This window comes from Electrona antarctica (assembly GCF_951216825.1).
Source record: "Electrona antarctica genome assembly, chromosome: 6".
NCBI lineage: Eukaryota > Metazoa > Chordata > Actinopteri > Myctophiformes > Myctophidae > Electrona > Electrona antarctica.
Genome location: NC_136811.1, coordinates 38,293,411 through 38,321,355, shown reverse-complemented (window position 1 = coordinate 38,321,355; position 27,945 = coordinate 38,293,411). Strand labels below are relative to the sequence as shown.

Genomic DNA, 27,945 nt, shown 5'->3' with positions numbered 1-27,945 from the left:
AATCACTTCAGGCTAAATAATCGTACAATGCAGCAGGATTATTTTTAATCTGATTTTGCATTATAACAGTTTCATTAATATCACTGTGCCTCAAGTCTGAACTTGTGCACACTCGCTTGAATGTGGGAATCACAATTATGAATCGGTTCAGAAGTCTAATACCTAGCTGCTAGATTGGGGACCATTGTTAGCTAGATGGTAATAGTCTGAATAATGCTGTAACTAGCACATCTTCAGTGGTTAGTCCATTGAGAACTTTAGACCCTGGTGTCGAGAAGGACACCTACTGGTTAATGTCAGTTATTTGAAGGAGGCAGCACACCAGATTGAACACAAATGTGCTGTCATCTTTATTGTTGTTCAGACAACATTGCAATTACAGCTCTGCTCTCCATTTGGAAAGGGAGACGAGGGACATAAAACTTGGGATTGTAGCTTTAAATAGACCACCTGATTTCAGGGTTGGGTTTGCAGTAAGAAGGGTGTTATCACATAAATTTCATCACACCAAGTTCATGCCTGATCTAGCTCCACTGCTTTCTTCAGTTAAAGTAACATTCTGAGCAAAAAACATTACTCATATCCTTACGGAGTGAAACCAAGCCCAATCCCTCCATGAAGTAATACCCATAATGACATAGTGTAGCATCAGAACTGAGTCACCATATGCCCCATAATTCCAATGCATTAGTGTTAGCCAGACAACTATTCAAAAATAATTGACATCATTTACCATTTTATCTCACCAAGGTCGAGTCCTGAGTCATAATTTCACAATTAAATAGATGAAAATACACAAATACAGAATGCCACACAGAGACCACTCATGTGGACAAGCTTTGTGCAAAATATAATTCTTCAACTCACTTCCTTTAGCGCATTGTCACAGAAATCCAATATACAGGAATGCGCATACAGGTGTACACAAAGACACACGCACACGTTCAAACTGTTCTCCATGGTAATGTGAACAGTATGACATCAGATGGAAAGGCATGTGTGGAATTGTAAGACTGGTCAGCACTGGCTGACCAGTTCTTCCAGACTATCATATGTCCACATAATCTCCAGTGTAAAAGAAAATTACATCCCTGGATATTTGAATGAGTTTGAAACACACCTGTTAAAATTAGCCATGGCCAACATATTTTGTTCAGAACCTAAACATCCTGTGTCCCTTTTCACCTCTTATAAATTCTAATTACACTGATAAAAGCAATGGCATTCCAATTGAGCATTTGCAGAACACTGCACCCTATGCGTGCAGCGCAGCAGGCATGGGTAAAAATAATTCCCTTGCTGCCAAGCTCAAGATAAGCTGCAAAAATAGACAGCAGGTCCTATTTTGACAGGGAGATATCTACATTCCATCACACTTAACACAAAAAGTTAAGAAAACAAGCTAAGAGTCAATACCTCTTTCTGCAAACACAAACCAACCCACCTGTAGAGTAAAATAAAAGTATAATTGTCAAATGGTGCTTATGCCATTTCCAGAAATCAGCAGTTTGTTCGACAAGAGAACTGTCCAAAACAATTCCAAATGACAATGGTACCTGTACAAAAAGCTGCACACCACCAGTACCTTCATTGTCACAGTTCATTATAAACATGTTGTGCTGATAGGACCAGCCTATCAATAAATCTGTTGTCCGTTGATTCAACAGCTATCAGAGAAGTGTGTCCTCACTCTCCTCTGCATGCGTGCTGAGTTGGCCCTTCCTGCGGGCAGTGATGGCAGCCCAGATACGACACAGCATGCCACCTCTGGGAAGGAATACAGGATACCCGAATACACATACTGTAAAAATGCCACATTCCAAAACAATATGAGTTTTGATATTATTTCATATTACAGAAATGTCATAAAAGTGGGATTATATCTCTTAAATATGACAATTGGAAAGATGGCTAGGTTTTTCAAGCAAGGTGTTATACTTGTAAAACCCCTTTCTCAACTCAATAAGACATCCAGCACAGAAATTCCAGCCAGAGGAATTGTACGTGCATCAGGGGATGTTTACCAGTTGTGCTCATATTACTGTATAAAGTCATATCAGTGTTTCAATGTGTTTCAATGTGTAACATAACCACTTTGAATATAGTCATTTACATTAATTAAAAGTGAGTGTTTTCCTCTCTCTAGTAACTCTGTAGCCGAGCGTGTTTCAGCATGTGTGAGGATGTGTGAGGGTGATGCGTGGAGACAGCTCACCTTATGCCACAATACATTAAGTCATCCCTGCAGGCTATGTGGAGAAGACAGTCCAACGTGAACTCGTGAGAGCACAACTATAGGAAAAACAGGATCGCATACACACACATACGTGAAATGATGTCTTTATGTAATAATGAAGCAACCACGCTAATAACAAGATTGACTGATGCCATTCAGCCTATTTAAGTGTAAGAAAAAAGGAATTGAGTTTCAAGTTTAACTGATACCTGGAGTATACAGTAGTGAACTTTCTGTTTCAGCGAGTAATGCACAAGTTACCTTGTCGATAGTATCTTGGTCTACCGGAACAGCCTTGAGCCAACGTACCAACGCCTTCGCATCTGGATTAGGGCTTCTCTGTGGACACAAGCCACCATCTACGCTCACAAGGGAGAGAAGACCAGTATTAGTCCATTGGTCTAGTTTGGTGTTTGCAGATACAAGGCCCGATTTTGCTTGTCTTAAGTACCAGTACCAGGTCACACCTGGAGGTGTGGTCAATGCTGTTTGGCCACTCAAAATAAACAAATGGCAATGGCCACTCCTCTCGGTCTTAAGTCATAAGACCTGATACTTAAGACTCGCAAAATGGCCTGGGCCATGGCTCAGTGGTCCAGGCACCTTGGCTGGTAATCCAGTCTGGCAGTGTGCCGCGGGTTCGACTCCCGATCCCGACGGCCTTTACTGCATGTCTTCCCCCCCATCTCTCTCCCCATTTCCTGTCAGCCTACTGTCTGTCCCTCCATAAAAATATAAAATAAAAAGGTGAAAGCCACAAAAAAAACATTTAAAGACTCGCAAAATTGGGCCCCAAGTCTCATCACAAGACTTTGGGAGAGCGACAGGCATAACACAAGGTGATAACTGCGGTCTGCACACAATGTTTACAGTAGCAGCATGTTTCATCAGCCAGATTCTAATCCTTCCGAACTGACAGATCAGGTTTGAACACACTAGGTAGCAATCATCTCCAGTGGTCCATGCCTAAAGACAGAAAACCAGAGCTGGGGGGCACGTGACACAGTCTGTAGCGCTGTCACCAGACAACTAGAAGGTCCCGGGTTCGATTTCCGCCGGGGACGCTGTGGGGCGGGGGCGTGTTCTCTCCTCCACGTCATCAGCGCCCATACCTTAGTGGGGTTGGCGAAAGGGCCTTTCTGTGTGGAGTTTGCATGTTCTCCCCGTGTCCCCTAGGGTAGGTACTCATCATGCATTGAAGGAAGCATGAGCTCATTTCAAGGCTCCAAAGGGAGAGTGGTGCCCAGGATTACAGCGCAAATGTATCCTAATAGAAATCGAAATAATCTAAGCATATATAGCTTGCTGCTTAGCAGAATGGATATTAAAAAACATAATGTAAATATATTTGACCAGTAAGACACCTGAGGGTGCGAAACGAAGGGTGAGGTTGCATGCACGCATCCGCCTCGTTGATGGCAGACTGCTGGGCGAGTGCTGGCGCTTTGGCATGAGGGGTCAGATCAACATGGAATGAATTCTGTGCTGGCCATATAAGGAGCATGTCTTGAGTGTACAGGGTTTCATGAGGTCAAATCAACATATGGAATGTCAGAACAGGTCAGCTCCATACAGTATATGAAGATCTAAGGGTGGTAGCGGGGACATTCTCTTGAGTGTACAGGGTTTGGATGAGGCCCAGGTAGGGTCGGGCCTTAATTTTCGTGGCCTGTTGAGAGCCTAGTTTTTGCCGGCTGCCGGGCGTGGCTGCACTAATAACTTTGGGCCAGGCCCGTCTAGAGTTTGAATGGACAGGTGGGCCCGTTGAGAACTCTAGCTTTCACCGGCTGCCGGGCGCAGCTGCACTTTGGGGAAGGCCCGTCTAGAGTTTGAAATTTGAATCGACAGGTATAAGTCAAAAGGGAGACATCGAAGAGGAAGGATGGATGGGAAAGGATCAACATATGGAATGTCAGAACAGGTTCTGTCATATATCCATATATGGAGATCTAAGGGTTTGAGGTCAGATGAGTTGTTGGCCAATATTGATGACATCAGGGATCTCCATATATGGGCTTATAACTGCGACAGCAGCTCGCATTTACTATGACATCAGGGTCTCCACATCTCCATCCCTGATGATGTCACATGATGTCACGAGACCTGGGCACCGCCCGATACACTAACTGACGGGAAATGCGCGATTCCATAGTTAACTGTGACCTTTGGACGCAAACAAATATTTTAAAATATATTTTTGTGTAGTTTCCGGACTCTATAGCATTCGGAGATTGTGGAATAGTTGTCTGGCTAACACTAATGCAACCGGTTGCATGAAATTGCAGTGGTCTTCAAACATTAGGGGCCTCAAATGTAACATCGCTGTCAGGAGAAAACCTTGTAGTATGTTCAAGAGACCGTTTTCTGGAGATGGAAAAAAATAACCTGTGTTCCTTCCAATGGATCCAATGTTTAGTTATTTAGTCAGCTCTTGTTAATACTTTTAATTTGTTCAATATTTATAAAACCCACATACATTTTTTCAAAAAGTTTGAAAACGTTAAAGGAAATTGATAAACTACTAGATCACAACGTGTTGCATTGCATCGTGACATATTTTTGAGCTTGAAGATCAGCCGTTTCACTACTTTTTGTGTGTCATGGTCATATGACAAAACATTTTCATTCATGCAAAAACATAAAAAGATGAAATTTGAATACACAAGGTTTCTGCCCGACAGAGACGGAAACAAAGATCCACCTCCATGCTGAGATTGGTTGTAACAGATGGCTGTGTGAAGAGAAGACATGTTGAACCATAATGTACCTGTGGTGACCACTGTGTTCCTCAGCATGTCAATCTGGTCCTGTTTCCTCTGGACAGAGTTCCTCAGGAGCTCCTGGTACTCTTTCTCCTTGTCACTCAACTGGCTCAGTAGTCTAGAACCACACGCATCACCATTCATCGGTAACAATTAACACCAACACTAGAACACACATTGTCGCTTTCGAGGTACTCCAGGGTATTTTTACTATTTATTTATTTGGTGCACTGATATCGGCTTATAAAAAGTCATCACTAGGCACTATTTCCTGACCCCACATGCTTAATATTATTATTATTATTATAAACCTTTTCTTTTTTGCCTGCAAAATAATACATTTACAAGTTATGGTGAAATTGGGATTTTTATGTATGACAGTCATGGCCACACTTTAAGGACAGACCAGGCTTTCCTCCGAGGTGGAAAGCCTGGTGACGCAAGGTTTGGGTTCATGTGGTTAAGTCTGCACACTGGCAATAAGTTAGTAATAAGTTCCCACTTGTTTATTGCAGATTCAACTTTTTGATCACATAGAAAGCTAAAGGCTACCTGCTGGTTTCCAGGCGTAGCCCTCTCAGTTCATGGCTCAGGGGACAGTGGGTGGTGACTGGAAGGTCTGCGGGGGAGCCGGGTCTGGCTATAGCTGGACACTCATCTGCACACTCATCTGCAGGCTCTTCTGTCAGTTGTGTTTCTGCTGGCGCCACCCTCTGGTCAGTGGCAAAAACTTCAGGGAGCTCTGATACACTGAGACGCTCGGTATCGGGAGGAGTGCTGCCGTCGTCACACTCAAACGAGGATTGTAGCTGGAGTTTCAGCTCTGGAAGACACACAGAAAAGCCTGGGTAAAGGACTGGCAGAAGTACTATGGATGTGATCAGAAAGAACAAACATAAACATCTATTCAACATTGGAAAAGAAGAAGAAAAAAAGTAATAAGTATTCATTATGCAGAATGTCCTATTTTCACAAGTTTTCAAAAATGCATGAAAATAATTTGAAAATAGCTTATCCACAGGCTCAATATGCGTTGTGAGCTTGTAGATCGGCTATTTTCAAATAGTGGAGTAAAAAGTACAATGTCGCAAAATACTAAATAAATAAACTTTCTTATAGGCCAAGGAACTCAAATGTTATATTTGTGAATTCATAACCTCAGATCCACTAGGCTAGAATGGCCAAATATACATATCAATTTGGGGGTCCTTGATAAGCACTGGGCTGATGAGGGTAAATGAACAGTTGTACCTGGCAGGAGCACAGTGATGGCATCTTGCACTGACTGTCTCAGCAGATTGTCCAGGGCAAACATCCAGTGGGGTTTCACCTGCTGTTGCCTCAACACCTTCTTCACCTAAAAACAGGAAATGGACACATTGTCACTATTGGGCAGAAGCCTTCTATGTCTAAAACTGTTTTTGTTAATGCTTTTCATTGTTTAAAAATGTATAAAACCGGCCTGGGCCATGGCTCAGTGGTCCAGGCACCTTGGCTGGTAATCCAGTCTGGCAGTGTCCTTTACTGCAAGTCTTCCCCCATCTCTCTCCCCATTTCCTGTCAGCCTACTGTCTGTCCCTCCATAAAAATATATAAAATAAAGGCGAAAGCCACAAAAAAAAAGTATAAAACCACAGACCAGACCTTGTGGTTAGAGTGTCCGCCCTGAAACTGGGAGGTCGGGGTTTGATCCCCGGCCAGGTCATACCAAAGACTGTAAAAATGGGACCCAATGCCTCCCTGCTTGGCACGCAGCATCAATGGGTTGGATTGGGGGGTCAAATCAACTAATCAAGTGATTCCCGAGCGTGGCACAGCTGCAGCTCACCGCTCCTTGGCTGCGGCTCACCGCTCCCAAGAGATGGGTCAAATGCGGAGAACTAATTTCACTGCGGTAACGCGCGTGACAAGTTGTACGACTTTGACTTTGACAAGACTTAACAACTTTCAACCTGGCATCCCTATTGTGGGCATTATTATAATTGAATATGTAAAAAGAAAAAGCGCTCACAACACATCGTGATAGATCGGCAGTTTTTGCTAGTTTTGTGTGACACTGTCATACAACAAATATATGAAAATATTAATTAAATCATTTATCAATTAATCACAAACTATACAAGATGAAATATGGAAATAGGAGGTTTATGCAAGGTTTATGCAAGTACACACGTCTTTCCACTAGTTATAAACAAGTTGAAAACCCCCACTGTTTTAGTTGAAACCCTCAGGAAAGGAAAAGGAATATTCCAACCAACGGCATAAATTAAAACATGGCGATTTCTTCCACATTTTGGCAATATATGTATACTATCTCCTTAAACTTGCAAACAGCTCAAGGAGAATAAGCCTCCTAAGGTGGTGCAATGCTGACAATGTATGCATCTGCTCTGAGGTGACCTACCGCATCCTGGAAGCTGAACAGCACTGCCTGCAGGCTGTTTAGAGGTACCGCAGCAGCCAGCAGCTTCGCTCGCACGCTGAGGAGGCTGCTGGTCAGTTGTTTCCTGTCTGGAGAGCGGATGTTTTCTCCCAAGCAGCCAATCAGCTCTGTGATGTGCTCTGGGGTAAGCGATGAGCCCTCGCCATGCTTTTTAAAAGTTAGAGATGACTTTGAAAGATATAACAAAACCACACACAGAATGTACAAGAGTGTTATGCCACTTCCTATTAAAACAGATCTAGAAAATATTAGACATTACACAAGCTTAATGAAAAGATTCGCATTTCTGAAACCCCCCCTCTAGATAAGCACACACAAACAGCCCCCCACGTATGCATTTAATTCCACAGATGTGAGAGCAAAACCGTTGGGGGGTTCGGCAGTGCATCGTCAGTGTCGATGAATACTATACAAAACCAGCCATCCTTGCATACTGTCAGCAGTAGCACCAGTATCAGTAGCATCTATCAAATGGTTAGTTAAACATACCATAGAAAAATGTATTACATATCAATGATACCATTACAATCTGTGTCTACTGTCCGTACCTTCTGCACTGTGATAACGGTTTCCTTGCTTCATTTGATAATTACGGATAAAATGTTTGCATTAATCAATGAATGTTCACCGCCCTTACTAACGTGGTCTTAAAAGTGATTTGAAATGTATGAGTGTGATGCACGGTGAGTGTCCTCTTCACCAACCTGAGGCATGGTGTCCTGTATGCTGAACACCACGTTGCTGATGTACTCGGTGAGGACTCGGTGCAGGGTGGCCCTCCTCTCGCTGTCCTTCCTCAGCAGAAACAGACCCAGGTTCTCCCCTGTTGTGGCTGGGCTGCTCATGTCCATGGGAGAGTCCTCTGGAATACTGACCAGCAGTGGAGGACAGAGAGACACAATATCTTTCAACAGATAGAACACAATATGACAAAAGATATAACTACAAAGGTTATATAATGTAACTATATCATCACATTAGCTTCTAGTAACTATAATGGATGCGGTCTAACTTGATATAATATCTATCAAAACCAGTGGGGAATTTATTAAACTGATGGTGAGATCACCTTTAATTATAATCGGGGGTACAGTTGTAGGCAAGCCCTCATTTTCAATGTAGCTGAGGTTACAATACAACACAATCCAAATCCATTAGGTCCATTACATTACATTTTACAAAAGAACAGAACAACAAGCCAATCAAAACAGGTGCAACCACAGTGTTTAGCAGCATTCCTCTGAATTGACCAAATTATGTCAGGGAGCTCAGTTTTAAAGAGTTTTGGAGTTAATTACAAGACGTTGCCTTGCCCAGCTCTGTCTGAGCACGAGAAACCTTGGCTTGAGCATTCAAATATGTTATTTTCATATCTGACAAGACTCACTTCAGGAAACTGGCAGTGGAGGGTGGGCTCTCTGAGGCTGAGCTATCATCTTCTCTGATGACAGATGTGACCCGCCTGAGATCCAGGGAGCAGGAGAAGTCTATCATGTCTGAGTAGGAGTCTGTGTCCTCCACATGGATGGAGACGGGAACAGACAAGCTGCGGTGGTAGTAGTCACCTGCAATATCAGAGTCAAGCTGTAGTTAGAGGTTTCAGGTAGTAGTCACCTGCAATATCAGAGTCAAGCTGTAGCTAGAGGTTTCAGGTTTTTATTCAGGACTTATAAATGTTTTATAAAAACGGACCACAATTATTATCACAGATACAGTAAGTTGAAAAGGTGATTGAAATGTACCTTTTAGTTAGCTATGAACAAAGATGGCTAGTATAAATTAGGAGTTCCCAAACTTTACCATGCCAAGAAACCGCAAATAGCAACCACCAATTTTCAGACATTAACTGGCAGTGAAGTCTCACCAGAAGATGGCGATGTGTCTTTAGCCTCTGGCTCCCTTGGAGCCTTGGTCTTCTTCCTACATCTAAGGAAGCCGTCCTTCAACAGCTGTGTGGCCGTGGCTCTGTTGTCCGGGTCTGGCTCAAAGCAGCTCATGAGGAAGGCCTTTGCCTCATCAGACATACACTCTGGAACCTTGGGGTGGATCTTGAACATGCCCACCTGAAGTGGGATGGTTAAGAGTTTATTTGAACAACTCCATGGTTATGAAGAGGGGCTTCTTTCAAATCAGGTTGGAGTTCTCAGATATAAGAGACAGAAGTTGCCAGGCAAAGCTACAACGTGCCAGATTTAGGGCTGGGTAATTTAGATATCATCTGGCATATTAGTTATTGTAAGATCATTATAAGGTATAAGTGTAGACTTCCTGGTTTTAATCACTTAAGTCCTATTGTATACTTTAAAAATAGCTGACCAGCTCACAAGCTTGTAAATCTGCTAATTCAATGATTTCTAAAACATTACTAAAACATAAAATAAAAGATGATTTTGTCCATATCGCCCAGCTCTAGAAAGGCTATAGAAATTCTTAACTGGAGTTGACCTAAATATACTGTACCTTAAACATGGCTGCCTGAGGACTGCCCAGCTCATGGAAGGGTGGTTTCCCCGTGGCCATCTCTATGATAGTACAGCCCAGGGACCAGATGTCTGCCGGCTTCCCATAACCCCGGGGGCCCTGGTCTATGATCTCTGGGGCCATGTACTGGAGTGTACCTATTGAATATCATGACGATACAGTATGTGAAATGCAATGCATCCATTCAAGGAAAAATAGTTAGCTGGATGCAGTGCACATAATACAAAACCACCAAGTGTCACATACAGACTTTCTTTTCTTCTTTTTTCCATTTGTGTGTTCGTCCTGGTAATCTTACCAGCAAAGGTTTCAGTACATGGGTTGATCCCTGCTAACCGCTTGGACGTCCCAAAGTCAGAGATCTTCAGCACACCACTGTAGGTATTGATCAGCACATTATCCCCCTGTGTGGAAACAAATGCATTGCAATATTGAAAAGTGTTATTGTGTTAATCATTCTGTGTAATGCCTGATTTATACTTGGTTGTGCACAATGTGAAGTACCTAAAAAATAATAAACAACGTGTCATGGTGCAACACATTTGGAGATTGTAAATAGCTTGTAGATTATCGGTGCATGACAACGGTTTGCAACAACACTGTAAGTACAAATGATGCTTTAGGTACTCAAATATGAGGAGAGAAGAGAATAGAATAGAAGACCAGAGACTCCATTAACAGACTCCATGCTTACTTTGATGTCTCGATGGACTATCAGGTTGTCATGGAGATACTTGAGCCCCTCTAGGATCTGTTTTGTGTAGAAGATGATGGTGGCTTCATTGTCTTTCAGAGGACCCCATTTGGAGCGGAGGAGAGATGACAAGCTTCCTATGCAAAACAAGATAAAAACACAACTCTGTCATCCTCTCCAACAATTTAGAGACATTGCTGCTTTACTGGTGACATGCATGGTGTTTTATTAGTGTTAAAGGAGAAATCCAGACCAAAACACATGTACCCATGAATCAGCCTATAATCCTGTCCCACCATACATGTTGGCCTTGAATTGTTTCATAGATACCGCATTAGAATGAAGACAACTAGCTTTCTACCATTCTAGCTGCATTTCACTGTGGGAGGGGTGGGGAAAATGGAGAACAGGGGGCATCTATGAAACAATTTAAGGTCAACATGCATGTTGGGACAGGATTATAGGTTTAAGGGAGTTGGTTAAAATATTTTACACATTCAGTCGAGACAGAGGTAAAGAGAGCATACAATTTGTGTTGGGATTACATGGCAAAGGAAAATACCGGTAGTCAATATTCAACAAGTACAGAGGAAACAAAACAGTTTTAAGGTCAACCGCACCAATGCAACTGCAATTGGGGATAATGGTTGCAAGTTGCAAGGAGTTGCATGGTGAATCATTGGTGTGGTTTGGGCTTTTAACAGTTTGTCAGTGAAACAAACTTTCTTTGCCTAGTTGTATGTAACGATATCTGTGCTTCCTATAACAACAAATAATATGAACTTCACTTTGAAGATATTTTTCCACAAAGAACACAGTGCATTGTTTTTCCTGAGCTGGCAGGATTTCATACACCCACTTCCTTTATCGCCGTCTGCCAGTAAACATCCCACAGAAATCCAGTAAACACACACACACACATACGCGCATGTACGTACACACTCTCTCTTACTTCCTGGCAGCTAAATAATGGCATTGTATTGCAACAAGTGCCTGCAACAAGCGCCTGGCTTTCAGTACTCTGATGCTGGCCTGCTAAGCTGTTGATTCTTACCTAACTGAATGTTCCACTGAGTAGCTTTGAAAACAGTGACAAAATAACATTTAAATACTTTCTTTTTTATCACACACACACACACACACACACACACACACACACACACACACACACACACACACACACACACACACACACACACACACACACACACACACACACACACACACACACACACACACACACACACACACACACACACACACACACACACACACACACACACACACACACACAAATATTTTAAACTAGAAAATATTATTCTTGCAGAAACAATGTGGGCTTGCTTCAAGCCAAAAACAAATAGTACAAATTCAGTTGTCTGTGTGTTGTGTGTGGGTGTAGACCTGCCTGTGTGCTCACTGCTGCTAGCCCACAATTAACACTCGTGAGTATGACAGCATTATTGACAACACTAGAACCCGCACCTCCAGGAACCTCCTCCATGAAGATCTTGATGAAAGCATCCTGGCTGACAGATCCCAAGTACTGCACAATGTTCCTGTGCTTCAGCCTCTTGTGGAGAGCTATCTCCTCATGAAGAGGCTGGGAGTACCTGGGAGGAAAGAAGAGACACAAACACAAGGTAATATTATAGAATGTTAACTCATTTACCGCCAACAGCGCCATCTGGTGGTGGCTCAGGGTGCCATCCAGTAATTTAAAGGTGTAGTGAAATAAAAAATACGTTTTTCACACTTTTAGACCATATCCGTGGTCATCATATGGGCATACCAAACAATGGATGCCAAAAAATGTGTCGCGATTGTTATTTAATTCACCCAAAACATACGTTTTGTAATCGAGGATCATATCGTTTAGAGAAATGAGGCACAAATCAAGCTTATTTTGACCCAAATAGAAGGATCCGAGATATTACGATTCTAAAAACTGCGTCCCCATAGACAGCATAAGCCAGCGGAATGTTTGTTTATGTATTTTTGTGAGTGTTATGCGCAGAGGGCGTTTGGACAGGAGGCGTCAAATGGCGATCTAGGTGCCAAATGAGAACAAATATATATATATAGAAGTGGTTAATGCCTCTTGTGTATACCACACTGAAAGGTTCTATTTTAAAGGCATCGATCATCATCTCTGATGTTTCACCTCCTAACTTGATGTCGTTTTAATAGAGTGTTTGACCTATGGCTCATCTAAGTTTGCGGTTTCCTTTTCTTCTTCTTTTTACATACATTTGTGCCTTAACCAATTAAACCAAATGCTTAGTTGACCAAGGGCTACATTAAATATCTGAAAATAGTAGATCTTCAAAATTGCGCAGCGACAGATAGTGTGCTTGTAGGTATTCTATTGTCCACAAATGTTAGCCCCACAACAAGGCTGCTGGGGTTCAAGTGGTGAAAATCTAGTTTTGCATCCTCAAAAAATGATAACATATAGCTCCTCTGACAGCTGTTTGTAACGTGTGGTTTGCTGCACACTTTGAAAAAGTGATTTAAGTTTCCCTTACTTCCACAGAGGACTAGGCCAGGGGTTCTCAACCTTTTTGGCCGGGGACCCCCGAAAATGCTTTGGCAACGTCTCGGGACCCCCGCCCCGCCCCCTCCCGACCCCCAATATAAATTGACTGCTACAATAACCTTAAACCATTTTGGGCGGGAACCCCTTTTGGTGTTTTAAGCATTGTTATAATTTAGCTATTTAAAAATAGCAGATCTACAAGCTCATAGCGCGCCACCGAGTGGCGCGCTACGAGCTTGTAGGTCTGCTATTTTTGAAAAATCGTGAAAAAGAAATTAATTTTTTTTTTTTTTTTTTTAAATAATTTCGGGACCCCCTAAAATAATTTGGCGACCCCCCGAGGGGTCGCGACCCACGGGTTGAGAACCCCTGGACTAGGCAACGGAGCTGAGCTCTTTGGGGAGGTTAGTGGATCGTAAACATGGAAAGGAAAAATGCCAGCGCACATCCATCTCCTCTGGGAGTGTCAACTGTTTTCCGCCTAAGGACACTATGAAGGAACCATCTGGTAATCATTTTAACATGAGAGAAATGTCTTTGAATACAAACAAGTGAGGGAAATGTATTCGCAATTTGTGGGTCTACTCGAGATATTTACGTCATTATTTATTGAACACCTGATGTCAATGACGACATTCTGTGGTCGATTATTTCCTGATGGCAGACAGCTGATAACAGACTGATGCTCTGCCTTTGTTTTTATGTTGCTATGGGAGGGGAAGCTTGTAAGCTAATAAAATCATTTCTAATCAATATTAAAGTTAAATTATTTAAATTAGTTAAATTAAATTATTTTGTTCATAAATTGCCATGGAATAAGTGGGATAATATACAGAGGCAGTCATAATTGAAAACAAATCCTTCTAGATAAAGCAGGGATGACACAAATATGAAATAGTAAATATTTATATTGTCTTCTCATACGTGCTGTCCTTCTCAGGGATCTCCTTGATGGCAATGCGGACTTGGTTGCTCAGGTCCCTCCCAGCGTAAACCACTCCATATGTCCCTTTACCTAGAACCACCTTGTCTCCATTCTCATTTGTCTCGTAGATGTACTGCAGAATGGCATGGAGAGGAGCAGACAAAGACAGTCGAAAGTGAAAGCGTTTGCAGCCGCTTGTGAAATAATTTTCAGTTCTTCAAACAGTGGTTGCTCGCCATGTTGCTCGCTGAAAATAACTGAATTTCAAGCGCATATCACAACACGTCGCTTTGCAGTGCATTGTAAGCTTTTAGATATGATCATTTCGGTGCTCAATGTCGATGAGAAACTAAGTATAATTAGGCTTTAAGTGGCTGAAAAACTGCACTTCGTAATGCATCACCACTTTCACAGACTTCGAGTCCAGACTCCACAGTTCAAGGAATATAACACGAATATGCTATATGCTAGCAGACACACAAGCTACAGTCAACTGTGAGAAAAATATGATGGTGGTATGAAATGGGAATATAACTTGTCTTCAATGTTTGACCTATAGCTTCTGTTTTAGGAGTTTATTTTACTTTTATTTTTGACTGGTCAAAGCCAGGGAACTCGAAAATAGAATTGTGGTTTCTGGCAGAGACAGGACTGTCACCGACCTCCAGTATTCCTCCAGTGAGACGACTGGGGTCCTCCACGGGGGCCTCAGCCTGGCGCAGCAGGGAGTTCACCAGCTCACAGAAACTAAGGAGAGGTGAGAGAATATGGCAGGATGTTACGATGTTACAAATATAAACAGCGAGTGATACAGACATTACACCGACTAAAGCTCTGCAGAGCATTGCAACTAGTGCACACACACACACACACACACACACACACACACACACACACACACACACACACACACACACACACACACACACACACACACACACACACACACACACACACACACACACACACACACACACACACACACACACACACACACACACACACACACACACACACACACACACACACACACACACACACACACACACACACACACACACACACACACACACACACACACACACACACACACACACACACACACACACACACACACACACACACACACACACACACACACACACACACACACACACACACACACACACACACACACACACACACACACACACCCCAAATTCCCCAAAGTGGGCGAGAGTAGAAATTGTGAAATAAAACCCATTTCCCCTTCTGTGTAATGTTGACATTGTCCATTGAAGTGAGAGTGAATAGGATCCATCTGTCATTGCCTTTAACAAGGGATGATGATTCATAGCGTGATCACATCACACACATTTCCCCTGGCCACTGGCCAGAGAATGTGTCTATTTCGGGCTATTTGTGTTTCTGTCTGTGCATCTTTGGCTGGCTGCTTGCTTTCCTTCCAGCAGATGTATTGTCAGTTAAGTTACTAAGTCAGTAGTGCATGAATCAGACTTCTGTCTGTTAGTGAGTCTGTAACTTATTGTGGAGCCGCACCGATGATTTAGTGACATACCCAAATCAGGGACACCAGGTTGAAAGTGGTTAACAATTGGGACACATCGGCTGCAGAACTGCCTATACTGATACTGTCAAAAAGTCAAATAATGGCCAATATGGCAGCCAGACTGATATTTTGGTCAGGTTTATCGTCAGCCAACCAATCACCTAGTCACCCAGACAGTGTGGGCAGTCAACCAGACTGCAACTGTGTGCATCTCCTCAAGCTGCTCAATTCAAATTGGGAGGATTCATGGCCACAACATAATTACATTGCCAATATAGAATGTTTTACCTATGCTACAACAAGCAACATAGATATGTATGCTATATTGTATTGTATATGTTGCATACATAGTCTAAATGCTATTGTTAATAATGCAAACTAGCATAGCAAACTAGCGTTTGTTGTTCCACTGTTTGTCCCACAAGTAGCTACATATTTCTCTATCTTTAGCCCAAACCTCAAATTTCAACTCTGTGCAACAATACAGTTTTAAAGTCAACCGCACCAATGCCCTTCTTTGCAAATGCCATTGGTGATAATGGTCGCAAGTAGTTGCATGGCAAATAAAAAATCCCATAAAAGTCCCATCCCATCCCACTCCTGGTAGGGCGACTCCCGTACAATCCCACTCCCACTAAATATTACTACCAATGTTGCTGTTGTTTTCTTCTTTTCGTCTCACTTCCATTTTCATTGTTGTGTGCATGTGTTGCGTTCGGTTTTCAGCTTTCCCTCCTCCCTCCCTGCATGTGTAGTTCTTTTGACGTGTGTTACAGTGTTGGCTCACTGAAAGATGACTACAAAAATGGGCACTTGGTCATCTCATTCCGGCTCCTGCCCGCTCCCGTTGACTTTCATTCCCGTCCCAATCATAGGATTAATGCAATCCCTTAATTTAAACCCATCCCGTGGGATCCCAAAAAAAAGTCAGGCACACACGCAGACACACACACACACACAACACCTCACCCTTTACAGTGCAGCTCTGTAGGGAAGCAGAGCTGGAAGTCATCAGAGTTATAGTGGACATACAGGAAGCAGCTCCGCTCATCAATCTTGGAGGCACTGGGAGTCAATGAATGAATCGAAGATTAACACATTGAAATTAGGGATGTACTGATGAGACATTTTGGCCGATATCGATATCCGATATAATTAATTGCCGCTATCGCTATGCCCTGATATCCGATATAATTAATTGCCGCTATCGCTATGCCCTGATATCCGATATAACCAATGTCGATATGATCTCATTCTGTATTAAAAAAAATATAATTTTGGCCATTCTGAAAAAGGCTTATAAACAGTGAATTTGAAAAAAAGCCTCTTTATGCCAAAACTAGGGATGCACCGTTATTGAAATGTCCCATATCCCAACATAAACAGCTTGAATGTAGTATTTTTAGTTAAAAATGTTCCAAATTGTTGTGAAAGCTTTCCCAGAAAACACTGATAGAATTTGCAGCCTTCATCATCAGAAAGGCTTTTTCAGACTTGTTTTTTCCAAAATAATTATTATTAAAAAGAAATCTGCTAAAACCGATATATTATTTTACAGATACCGATTACCGATATTGGTTTAAGGCCAATATCGTCCGACACCGATGTGTGTTAATTGCCCATCCCTAATTGAAATTCATCAAAACTATTGCTGTCAATGTGTAACAGGTTGCTGCAGATGTTGCCATCAGTCTAACTCTATAGTAACAAAGAAAGGATACCAACAAAAGTATTTGGTGAGAAAGGTTAGCTTCATTGATGGAGTTAAGATAAGACAGTCTGCAGGCGGTTGGGGAGGATGAAGAGGAAGCTGGACGCTATCCAGGTAAACCCCTCTCATCTCCATGATGAGCTAGCGGGGATGAGGAATGCTCCTCTTCCCCAGCCACAGACTCATCCCCTTGACACACCTCAAAGCGACTTGGGCACTCCTTTGTACCAGCAGCAATCAGGCTCCACAACCAAGCTGAGCCCATAAGAGAGTTTAGTCTGTTCTGTTTCTTTGAGGTTACTGACTTTGACTCTGGCACACTGGACTACTGGGATGTACACAACATAACTGAGTCTGTGACAGATGCCTGGTCAGGACAACCAACATACTGACAATGACAGACTTAATATTCTCTCTTATTCACTGCTGATAAGACGATAAGTTGATATACTCTACATATTACCTATTACCCAGATACCGCCTGTTGAAACCCGTTTACACAGGATTCATTCTCATATTCATTCACTGTTGATAGTTACTTGCGCACGCAGAGCATGCAAGTAATGTTATCAGCCAGGTGCTACGATGCGTATGTCCCTTAGCAGCATGTGATATGACGTCATATGCTGGCACGAAGCTGACCGTGCAGGTATGTTTTCCGTCATGCTACGAAGCATATGTCCCATGACGTGATGAAGATATGTACTAATGTCCCTTAGAATGCATATGATATGACGTCATATGCTGGCCCCGGACATACGGAAGCAGACCGTGCAGGTATGTTTTCCGCGGATGTCCCATGACGTGATGAAGATTATGTACCAATGCCAGGGTATAATTGGTTTACGATGGTGACGTAATGATGTTTCAGTGTCAGGTGGATTAAAGAAAAAGGGACATACCGTACGCATCAAACCACCCGAGTAACCACATTATACCACTAATCACTCAGAAATTACGTATACATATAGACATATACACATATATAGACATATGAGCATATGACGTGATGAATATATGTACCAATGCCAGGGTATAATTGGTTATCGATGGTGTCGGGTGGACTAAAGGTAATGCGTATCGGTCTACAGTAAGGTAATTGTAGAGGTGCACAGTACTTGCACGCTCTGCTTGCGCACTAGTAGGCCATCTATGGCCTACTTGTGTGCAAAGTAGGCACTCGACAGAGTGCAGTTCTAGTTTGTAAATATATCCACTCGTATATACATTTTTTGATAGATTGTACATTGTGCTGCTCTGACACCTGACCTTCCCCCTAGGGAAATTATGATATAAACCAACAAAGGTCATTGGCCATTATATAAATAAGAATGTTCATAGTCTTCCCCGGATTATTACCTGATAAGAATTGTCAAAGCCGGATTAGAAGGCAATTCCAGAAGGCAATACCAGTCTAAAGTACACAGTGACTTTGGTCATTGGCCAGATATGACATGCACAAATACAAACATCAAGCAACAAATGCTCAAAGTGCATTGAGGGGAAATGAAAAGAAAAAAAGAAGCAAAAAAAAAAAAAAAGAAGAAAAAGAAAAACGGACAGATAGCCAAGGCTTCCAAAGAAACCCCATTTGTTTTGGCACTTCTGACTTGAACACACCCAGAGCTATAAGCAGAAAGACGTTGTAGGCTTAAAGAAGTTAGCACATGTTGTACTCCTTCCTCCTTACCTCACTCCTCGGATTGCAGATGCTGGGAAAGTCCACTGGTGTAAGCCTTTCTGTGGAAGCAGAGATTTTGTTAAATACAAGAGAGGAGGAAAGAAATAGCCTGCTCAAACAAACACGGACACACACTCAGTTACACACAGTGTGCGCAGTGAACAAATACAGTCAGATATATTTACACATAAACGTGAAAATGAAAGAGACACTGTGTGAGCAGCCCTCAGGCAGCAAGGTGCGGCAGGTTTCCACACGACACTCAAAGAAAACACCTCATACCTTTTCTGGTTAAACATGGACTAGGCCGTAAACTAATGCAAAGGGAATAAGCAATATGGATAGACGGAACTTTTATTGCACAGGTTCTCTTATGCAGACAGGTTCAGAAGGCATAGGTATTCAGGGGCAAGTGGCTACGGGCGGCCAGAGGGTCTACATACCTTTAAGGGTGTGACGTGTTTCAGCTGAACAGTGCGGCTCACGTCCTCTTCACTCACGCACACTATGGCTGGTTGTAACACTTTGGTGGGTTCCAGAATCAGCACCTGTCATGACAACGTAAAAATGGTAGTGGCTCCTGAGTCGGCAGTATATGACCTACACTGTGCAATGTGTGCATATTGTTGCTCACTGTTACTATAATACTGCAATGTCCAAGAAGCCAAACAAAAGTAAATCTTACCTTACACAAGACATAACAACAATAAAGAACCTTGAAAAACAGCAAAAGCAGAGAGGAGTGGGCCAACCTAAATTTGGGTACAGTATCCTATATAAATTGGCCTTGTAGGTCGATGTCAGAGACTAACATCCGATTCCGGACTTGCACACCGTTACTCAGATCTGCATCAAATTTGGACAAATACTGTTAGGGGGTCTGCCTAGCTCTGGTCCATAGCATTAAGGACTTCTCCTTAATGCCATGTTACTTTCAACTTCCTGCACATGCATGGAAGACTGCAAGCCTGTCGACTGCTGCAAAAATAAAAATAACGATTTTGCTACTCACCAATACAAAGACGGTTTTGTCGAGTCAAAAGCCTACTTTCCCTAGTGGACACACTCTGAGCCCCCCGCCACATGTCTAAAATACAGGAATTTTCCTTCCTGTGAAAATATTTCACAGGAAGGAGAAATCTGGTAAATGGGATTTTCCATTGACAAGATCTGTGAGGGTGCAGTGGAGTAACTAAAACATATTCTAAAAAACAATCTTTTCTGGTCAAAAAGTGCATTTTATAAGTGTGGTTGGGGGCAGAGTGCTTTCCGCTAGGGAAAGTAGGCTTTCGAATTCACAAAACCGTCTTTGTATTGGTGAGAAGCAAAAACCTTTTTATTTTTGCAGCGGTCGACGGGCTTGCAGTCTTTCATGCGTGTGCAGGAAGTTGAAAGTAACATAGCATTAAGGATAAGTCCTTAACACTATGGACCAGAGCTAGGGTCTGCCATGAGAATAGTTGTGTGACTAGATTTGAAGGCAGGCCACATTGCGACCTGAAAATGTAGTAATGTTAAAATGGTTGTGGTTAGGCATTGGTTTAGAGATGGTTCAGTTTAGTCAGGTTAGGTGTGGTTAAGGTCAGGATAAGGATCTGGGAGGGTGGTTAACCAGAAGCTGTGTGACCTCAAACTCCTGGATTTTAAGCCTGTATTTTGAAATTGTGTACAGTTCAGGAGGCATGACCAACAAACAATGAATCTTCCACTGATTAAGCAAGAATAGAATATAGCTTAAACAAAGCATGGCTTTCGAGCACTAAGCTTGCGATGGTGTTCACCACAAACTGAACATGACCCATTAGGTACGATAGTGAATATATTTGGGTGGGTTACTGTACACATGACTCCCACTGTTTCTGAATACTAGGATGACATTTATACAGAGATCCCGTAATTGGAAGAGTAAAACAAAACAATTTAATTCATTAAAAGATTCCAGTTATCCGTGTGTGGTAGCCAGTGCCACACTCTCTCTCTACACTTGCCACTGCCACATCAGCAAACTGCCGTTGTGTGTGATCATCATTGAAAAATGAAAACAATGGAGCCACTGTGTGTAAGTGCATACCGCGGTGGTCCCCTTTACGTTGTCTCCCCCTGCACACCATAGCTAAGCTTGCCTCACTGACGTCCACTGGTTAAGCAGAGTGGCTGTGCTCAAACATACACTGTAGGCTACGTTTGGAAATTGGTATTTTCATGAATGACATTGTTGTTATAGTGATTGAATTGGGCCGGCCCAAGGTAGTAGGTACTAGTTCTGATTTCTGCCCACCTGAGCACACTTATTATTAATAACCTACTTGAGTATAATTCTACAGAAAACACAATACAAATGGTACACTGCTTGGCATTCAGCATCAACAGCTGGATGGGGGTAAGTCCCTGTGACATGTTAGTGTCATTTCAAGGGGTGTCCTTGTACATTAAGCTGCCTCAGTCCAAGGAAACAGGAGATAATGCACTACTAGGCACCTGACCTATGGGTTGCCATGACTTGAAGGCTACTCATTTACACATTTTGTACCATCACTTGCTGGTGTGAGGGCAGTATGAGATAATGCAATTCATATTCTGTATTCGTTCATCCCCATGTGTTTCTGCAACTGAGTGCTCCGTTATGTCTGGAGCCCAGCCTAAAGCCAGGGTGAAGTTTCCAGATAAGCAGAACTCTCATCTGTTGACCTCGGACCAGTGATAGCCTGGGGTGTACAATGAACATTTGAGGGAGATAATAGTTTTAAGGAACCGCAGTGTAAAGATTCTTATCATGTCAGCTGAGAAAGCCATTGGATTCCCTTCCTTAGTACGTTATGACAATCAACTTGCAGACACTTATTATTAACATTGTATTATTATCATTATGTAAGTTATGTTATTGTTGCTTTTAATGGATTGCCGAAAATAGTACCTGGACATGATTAAAGGGATATTTCACTCAAAACAAGTTTGGGGTTATTTTAAAGCCGTTTATAATTATAATTGTGTTTGCAAGCTTGCTGTACGAGCTTACTAGTCAACTTGCACAACTAACAGACATCACTACCACAGATGACAGACTGCCAGAAGGAACAGAAGCTGTGGTCTTACTGGACAGCGATCTGTGGAGATGGTGGGTTTACAGGTTTGCAGCAGTAGTTCCATCCAAAAGTCCACTGTGTCTTGTTTTGGAGATCTGACCTCTGGAGGCTTGGCAAACTGACGGTACAGGATGAACGTTTCCATGATGGAGCCCACATACCTTCAGGAAACAAAGCAAACTCACTGACTCCACAAGATTCTAACATGCTCTAAAGCCGAGTCCACACCAATGATTCGTGACACAACGAGTTCCAACTTGCAAACACAGAATCCCTTTGCAATGTTTAAAAATTGGACAGTCCACACATCCAGGCGCCAAACTACTACAAACTGTTGTTTCTACAACAACAGTATTGCCGCAGTCCCTCCAGGCTATGGGATGTAAACAGAGGAGACATGCTGTCGCTAAAGCTGGACAGTGTTCACTCCACAACAAGGCAACGAGACAGTCTACCGTTTCCATGGCACATTATATTATATAAAATTATGACTTTTTGTCATTCTTCTCTCCCCCTCTCTTGCAGGCAGGTACAAAAAAATCTAGTGTTGGTTTTGGTTGCCAACACACTAAAAATACATGCTAGATTGTGTGTGTGTGCAGTGGTGGAAAGTAACTAAGTACTTTTACTTAAGTACTGTACTTAAGCACAATTTTGAGGTATTTGTACTTTACTTGAGTATTTCCAATTTCCAGTACTTGTACTTCTACTCCACTACATCTCAGAGCCAAAATTTGTACTTTTACTTTTACTTATTTACTTTGGAGATTTAGAAAACACACATTAACCTATACATTTCGGCGATTTGAAAATAGCCGATCTACAAGCTCACAATGCGACACATTGTGAGCTTGTAGATCGGCTATTTTCAACACATTTTGAACTTGTGAAATGGCACATTCTGCACAATGAGTACTTTTACTTTTATTACTTTAAGTACATTTTGATGCCTGTAACCGAGATCTCCTGTACGTATGGGGGACGGTCAGGGGAGTCTATAAGGGCTCAAATCATTGTGTGGGCTGGGCTTAAGGCAACAAATAAGACTTCTGCAGATTCCTTCTTACTGGTCAATATGTTTAAACAAAGTATTACACATAAATGTTAAAGGGTAAGACCACTTTTGTAGAGGTTTGGGTTGTGTAGTTACCTTGCCATGATGTAACTCCAAATGTGGACAAGAAATCAAAAATAATTTCTCCAGTGATTAGAAATTGATAATTCAAAATATGCTCCTCATTGACTTACATTGTACGCTGAAACAGCTCTCAAAGTCACTCTTTTAGTACGTAAACAAACACAAACAAAGTTGTTTCAGACAATATAGAGCAACACCAAAACTCATGTGGTTTTATTTCTTCATAAAAATGTTAACTTCCTGTTGATTTGTCCATTTTTATTCAGAAGAAAACCCGGACTGGATCCATGGATCCGGATCCAGATCTTCATATAGTAAAATCAACAGGAAGTTACCATTTTTATGAAGAAATAAAACCACATGAGTTTTGGTGTTGCTCTATATTGTCTGAAACAACTTTGTTTGTGTTTGTTTACATACTAAAAGAGTGACTTTGAGAGCTGTTTCAGCGTACAATGTAAGTCAATGAGGAGCATATTTTGAATTATCAATTTCTAATCACTGGAGAAATTATTTTTGATTTCTTGTCCACATTTGGAGTTACATCATGGCAAGGTAACTACACAACCCAAACCTCTACAAAAGTGGTCTTACCCTTGATAACATCTTACACAGCATTTTTGTTGACTCACCATACGGGCGCCTTGAGCCTGTAGAGTCTTTCTGAGGCCTCAATGACCTTCCTGTGTTCGTTTGAGAGGATACTGGCCCCCAGGTAGAATCCCACATCCCAGTACTCCTTCATCTTCTCCAGGCTGCCCTTCCTCCCCAGCAAGCTACTCAAGGTCACACCTGGACACAAACACCATAAAAACATACAGATCACAGTGTCATTATCAAAATGCCATACATCCATTTCAGAAAGAAATGGTTTCCTCTGATATCAAAATATCACAACTGTGTAGGCAAAGTGCAAACGTTTGTCAAAATGGGTGCAGTGTGCAGTACATTCCATCGGGATTTGAACATGGACGGCAAGAAGAAGAATACAATAAGGCACCTAGTTTGCGCAGCTCAATGGAGGTGTCAAATTCGTGACCCGCTGCCATCAGGAGAACTATATTGTTGATGCCAGAGTGAAGGGTTGGTTCTGCTTCAAAAGCTTTGCCATACCTGGAAAAGCACACAATGACTTATTATATACTGAGTGGGAAGCCTGCCCACACACACACACACACACACACACACACGCACGCACACAACCAATTTTTTTCAAAACTCTTTTTAAAGTGGATAAACACTAGTATCAGCTCATCCTAAGCACTGGAAACAGAAACTCAGACCCTTTTTATGGGTGTGTGACAAACTGACAATGAGAAAAGCCAGATTAAAACATGACTGGTCGAAACAGGTTACTGATGTTTGTCCTCACCAATAACTGGCCTGGTCTCTGCTGCAGTGGTCAGTGAACCCAGAGCTCATGAACATGTCTTTGTAGATACGGCCACAGAGACAGTAGACATCGGACGCCACCTTGCTCCCCGACTCCACGATTGGCAGAATCACTTCCAAAGCCTTTGCTCGGTCACCGGGGCGATTCCTCCTGGAATGTAAAGGTATAGTTGCAGCATCAGCAGACTGTGGAACTTTGAAAAGAAAATGCATTTCCCTTTGTTTCACATTCTTTTAGCTATGCTGTTACCTGTGTTGTTTGCATCTACAAAACAATGGTGAACTCGGCCACACCCCCAAATGCCTGTATGTGTCTCAAAGAATCTATATGCTATGTCACAGCTCATACCATAAACTTTTTTCTTTCATTTTGTTTAAATCAATATGCTTTTATAATCCCCATGAGTTTGTTTTTATCTTCATGACTTGCTTATCAAATTTGATTTTTACCATGTAGTTGCTGTGTTTTTATCAAACGATTGTACAGTATGTCCTGTCCTATTGTTGTGCAAACTAAAATAAAACCACTGGCACGGCCACGGCCACGACGCTGCTGTATGACAGTGACAGTCTTTTTGATTAATTTTGTCCATTCCGAGGAAGATTCGACAAACAATTTGCTCTTCATCCATGCCCTATTTCACACAATGCCCTGATTTTGATCGGCAAAACCAAAATAAGGGTGTCCAGAAGGCATCAGGGTACCTGTTTAGTGCAAATATGTAGTGGAATTTTATATTTGGATGTGTTGCCACTGCAGACATGGGTAGGTTGGTCAGATTGTCCACCAGTGAGATTATGGCATCGTAGTCCTGCAGACAGCAAGAGGGCAGAATTGCAATGAATCATTTATTAGGCTAGAAGATCCCTTGAATAGTTCATATATAATGAATAATTTCATTGTTAATTGTTCGGAATAACATAAAAGGCCTGCACACTGACATGGAAATGTTGCTGCTCTTATGATCCAAAACCACATTTATTTACAAAAGGTGAAAAATGTGACATGATGAAAAAAAAGCGAGTTTTGATCCTCCGTCCATCAGCAAAGCAGCACTGGATCCATTTAACTGCGGCTGGTTCTGGTTCTTTGTCATAATTACAAATATACATATGAAAATGTGCCATTTAATTTGTTAACAATCCTGTGTTGGCTGTTGCCTATCATTTTATTTATAAAGCACATTATGACCATTGCACATTCATGAAATGGTCATCCATATCTATTTTCTGCAGTAATAGCCTTTGCCATAGCAGACACATGCATTGAAGTATAGCTATGAAAATAAATAGTATGTGCTCAATCACACACACACACGCACGCACACACGCACGCACGCACGCACGCACGCACGCACGCACGCACGCACGCACGCACGCACGCACGCACGCACACAGTACACACCTGAACATCACGGTAGGACAGAATCAGGTTCATGACTATATCAGGGGTGAGCAGCTCCACAGTGTCCAGGCGTTTCTGGATGCGGGCCAGCTCCTGACTCAGGGCCTGTCCACTGAACCTTTCCCGCGCCGTACGGATCTCATGCCGGATCGACTCCCGGAAGTACTCACTGCCATTAAAGAGTGCATAAACAGCTAATAACACTGAAGTACTTGAGAACTTGTCAACCTCAACTGACCGCCAAATCAATCCAACTAACTTAAACTAATGAGGAGTAACACAAACATCCCACAACATCAGTTTGTACTCAGCAAAGCCTGAGACTTTGTAGATGTATACATACCATGTTACAGGTGTAGGATGTATTATCAAAGAAATAGACTAGTATACTGGAAATACATCAAAGCTTTGATGGCACATGGTTGTTTTGAGGTGTGTGTCTGACCTGGACTGAACATGAACATTTTCTAGGAGATGGACCAGCGTCTCCACCAGTGGGGTGAGCAAGGGCTCTAGCTGGAAACTGGGTTGCATTAGTTCTTTGATCCCCTTCATCATGGTAGCGTCACATGCAAACACCTTGCCCTGAGGTGACACTATGTAAGGAATGAAGGTGTAGCTTCCACACTGCTCCTGTGGGTGGAGAACAAGCGTAATATGACCGGCTGGCGGCTACCATATACAATGCAAAAGTCTGCTTGCCTTCATATACGTTCAGATATTCACATTGTACTGTGTAGCCTCAAAGGGGCTTGAATCCCAGCTGGCCAGACTAAACTCTTGACAGTGTTTGGAGAAACTAAAGGGGAAACTTTACCAAAATATTGCATTCAAGACACTTAGCCTCCCAGGCCCAGCTGGCAAATAACTAGGGTATGATTGCATTCGCAAAACAAAATAACCTCCCAGCTGAGCTGACAAACAACTCCCTGCAGACCACCAACATGCACATTACATAGCAGACATGAGTCATAACGCATGAATGGCGCATGAATGATGGTTTATGGATGGACCATTAGGTATACCCAGGAAACCGATCTAGTTAGTTACCTTGAGAGCCTGGAGATCACTCTCCTGTTTGTAACAGTACAGAATGATGTTATTGGTCATACTGAAACTTTCTCTCACGCCAAGGTGATAGAAGAGCGACGGTTGGCAGAAAGTGTCACTCATCTCCACCACGGCCACATCTGGAAGACAGGGGCAAGGAAAAAACAGGTTTGTCAGTCTGCTTTTGCTTTACCTGAGTAAACACTGGCTGACAACCGCGCCGGGGGTTCCTGTCAAACCAATTCACTCGAAGCAAGCATGCCTACACTTGCCTGCGTTGTAGAAGCTATCCAGAATATCTGTCGTTCCCAGAGCAATCCTCTCAAACGAAATGGTTTTGAACACCGCGTGTACGTCCGCACAGGCTTCTTTCAGGCATTTCAGTGAGAGGTTCTCCTCGGTCTGCGGCACAGAAGCATCTTCTATGACAATATAAGCCACGGACACAGCCCTGTTCCTGTTCCGCGGAGAGGTAACCTGCTGTTTGTTGGAATGACTGAGTTCCAAAGCCAAGGGGTCGTGCCACAAACTTCCAGCTGAAACCCAGACTGGATCTTTCCTCTTCACTTCGTGCAACCGCAGGCTCATTCGCCTGCGTTCAGTCGTATACATGATGTTTGACCTGGTTGACACTGAAGCTCTCAACACTAAAACATCATTCCTCCTCGACCGAATAAAACTACCACGAAAACACTCTCTCGCAATTCCCCAGGTGCATCTCCTTCTCCCGTGACATTCCTTGAACTCATTTCCATTTTAGAGACACGCCTTCTGCTCTTTGCCTGTCCCGGTATGGTCCCACCCCGCTTGTCCTAAAACATAATCAATAGATGCGCCAGGAATGACACTTGCGCGA

At 42.5% G+C, this 27,945-nt stretch overlaps 1 protein-coding gene across 2 annotated transcripts; it reads right to left on the bottom strand.

Annotated features, from left to right (window-relative positions):
- Positions 1–326: 326 nt before the first annotated feature.
- Positions 327–27,863, bottom strand: LOC306924195 (mitogen-activated protein kinase kinase kinase 5). 2 transcript variants are annotated; one of them, XM_079502603.1, is made up of 28 exons: positions 27,362–27,863; positions 27,090–27,229; positions 26,485–26,672; positions 26,040–26,208; positions 25,340–25,446; positions 24,615–24,785; positions 24,243–24,355; positions 23,875–24,034; positions 22,115–22,265; positions 19,465–19,569; positions 19,031–19,080; positions 16,599–16,694; positions 14,743–14,827; positions 14,080–14,213; positions 12,102–12,229; positions 10,617–10,753; positions 10,221–10,326; positions 9,902–10,059; positions 9,306–9,504; positions 8,829–9,006; positions 8,146–8,311; positions 7,403–7,609; positions 6,250–6,355; positions 5,551–5,821; positions 5,004–5,116; positions 2,498–2,595; positions 2,216–2,292; positions 327–1,767 (listed from the first exon to the last, which is right to left on the bottom strand). In XM_079502603.1, the coding sequence occupies exons 1-28, from the start codon at positions 27,699–27,701 to the stop codon at positions 1,671–1,673; spliced, it is 4,050 nt and encodes a 1,349-aa protein (XP_079358729.1). In that variant the 5' UTR covers positions 27,702–27,863; the 3' UTR covers positions 327–1,670. The 2 variants fall into 2 exon arrangements, with proteins under 2 accessions (XP_079358729.1, XP_079358730.1); XM_079502604.1 differs by having other exon boundaries at positions 7,403–7,588.
- Positions 27,864–27,945: the final 82 nt, after the last annotated feature.

Coding starts and splice junctions, on each gene's coding strand:
- LOC306924195 (XM_079502603.1), bottom strand. CDS start 27,701: ATGTATACGACTGAACGCAGGCGAATGAGCCTGCGGTTGCACGAAGTG. Junction 7,610..8,145: donor TACAGGACACCATGCCTCAG/GTTGGTGAAGAG, acceptor TATCTTTCAAAG/TCATCTCTAACTTTTAAAAA. Junction 5,117..5,550: donor CTACGCCTGGAAACCAGCAG/GTAGCCTTTAGC, acceptor GTGTGGTTCTAG/ACTACTGAGCCAGTTGAGTG.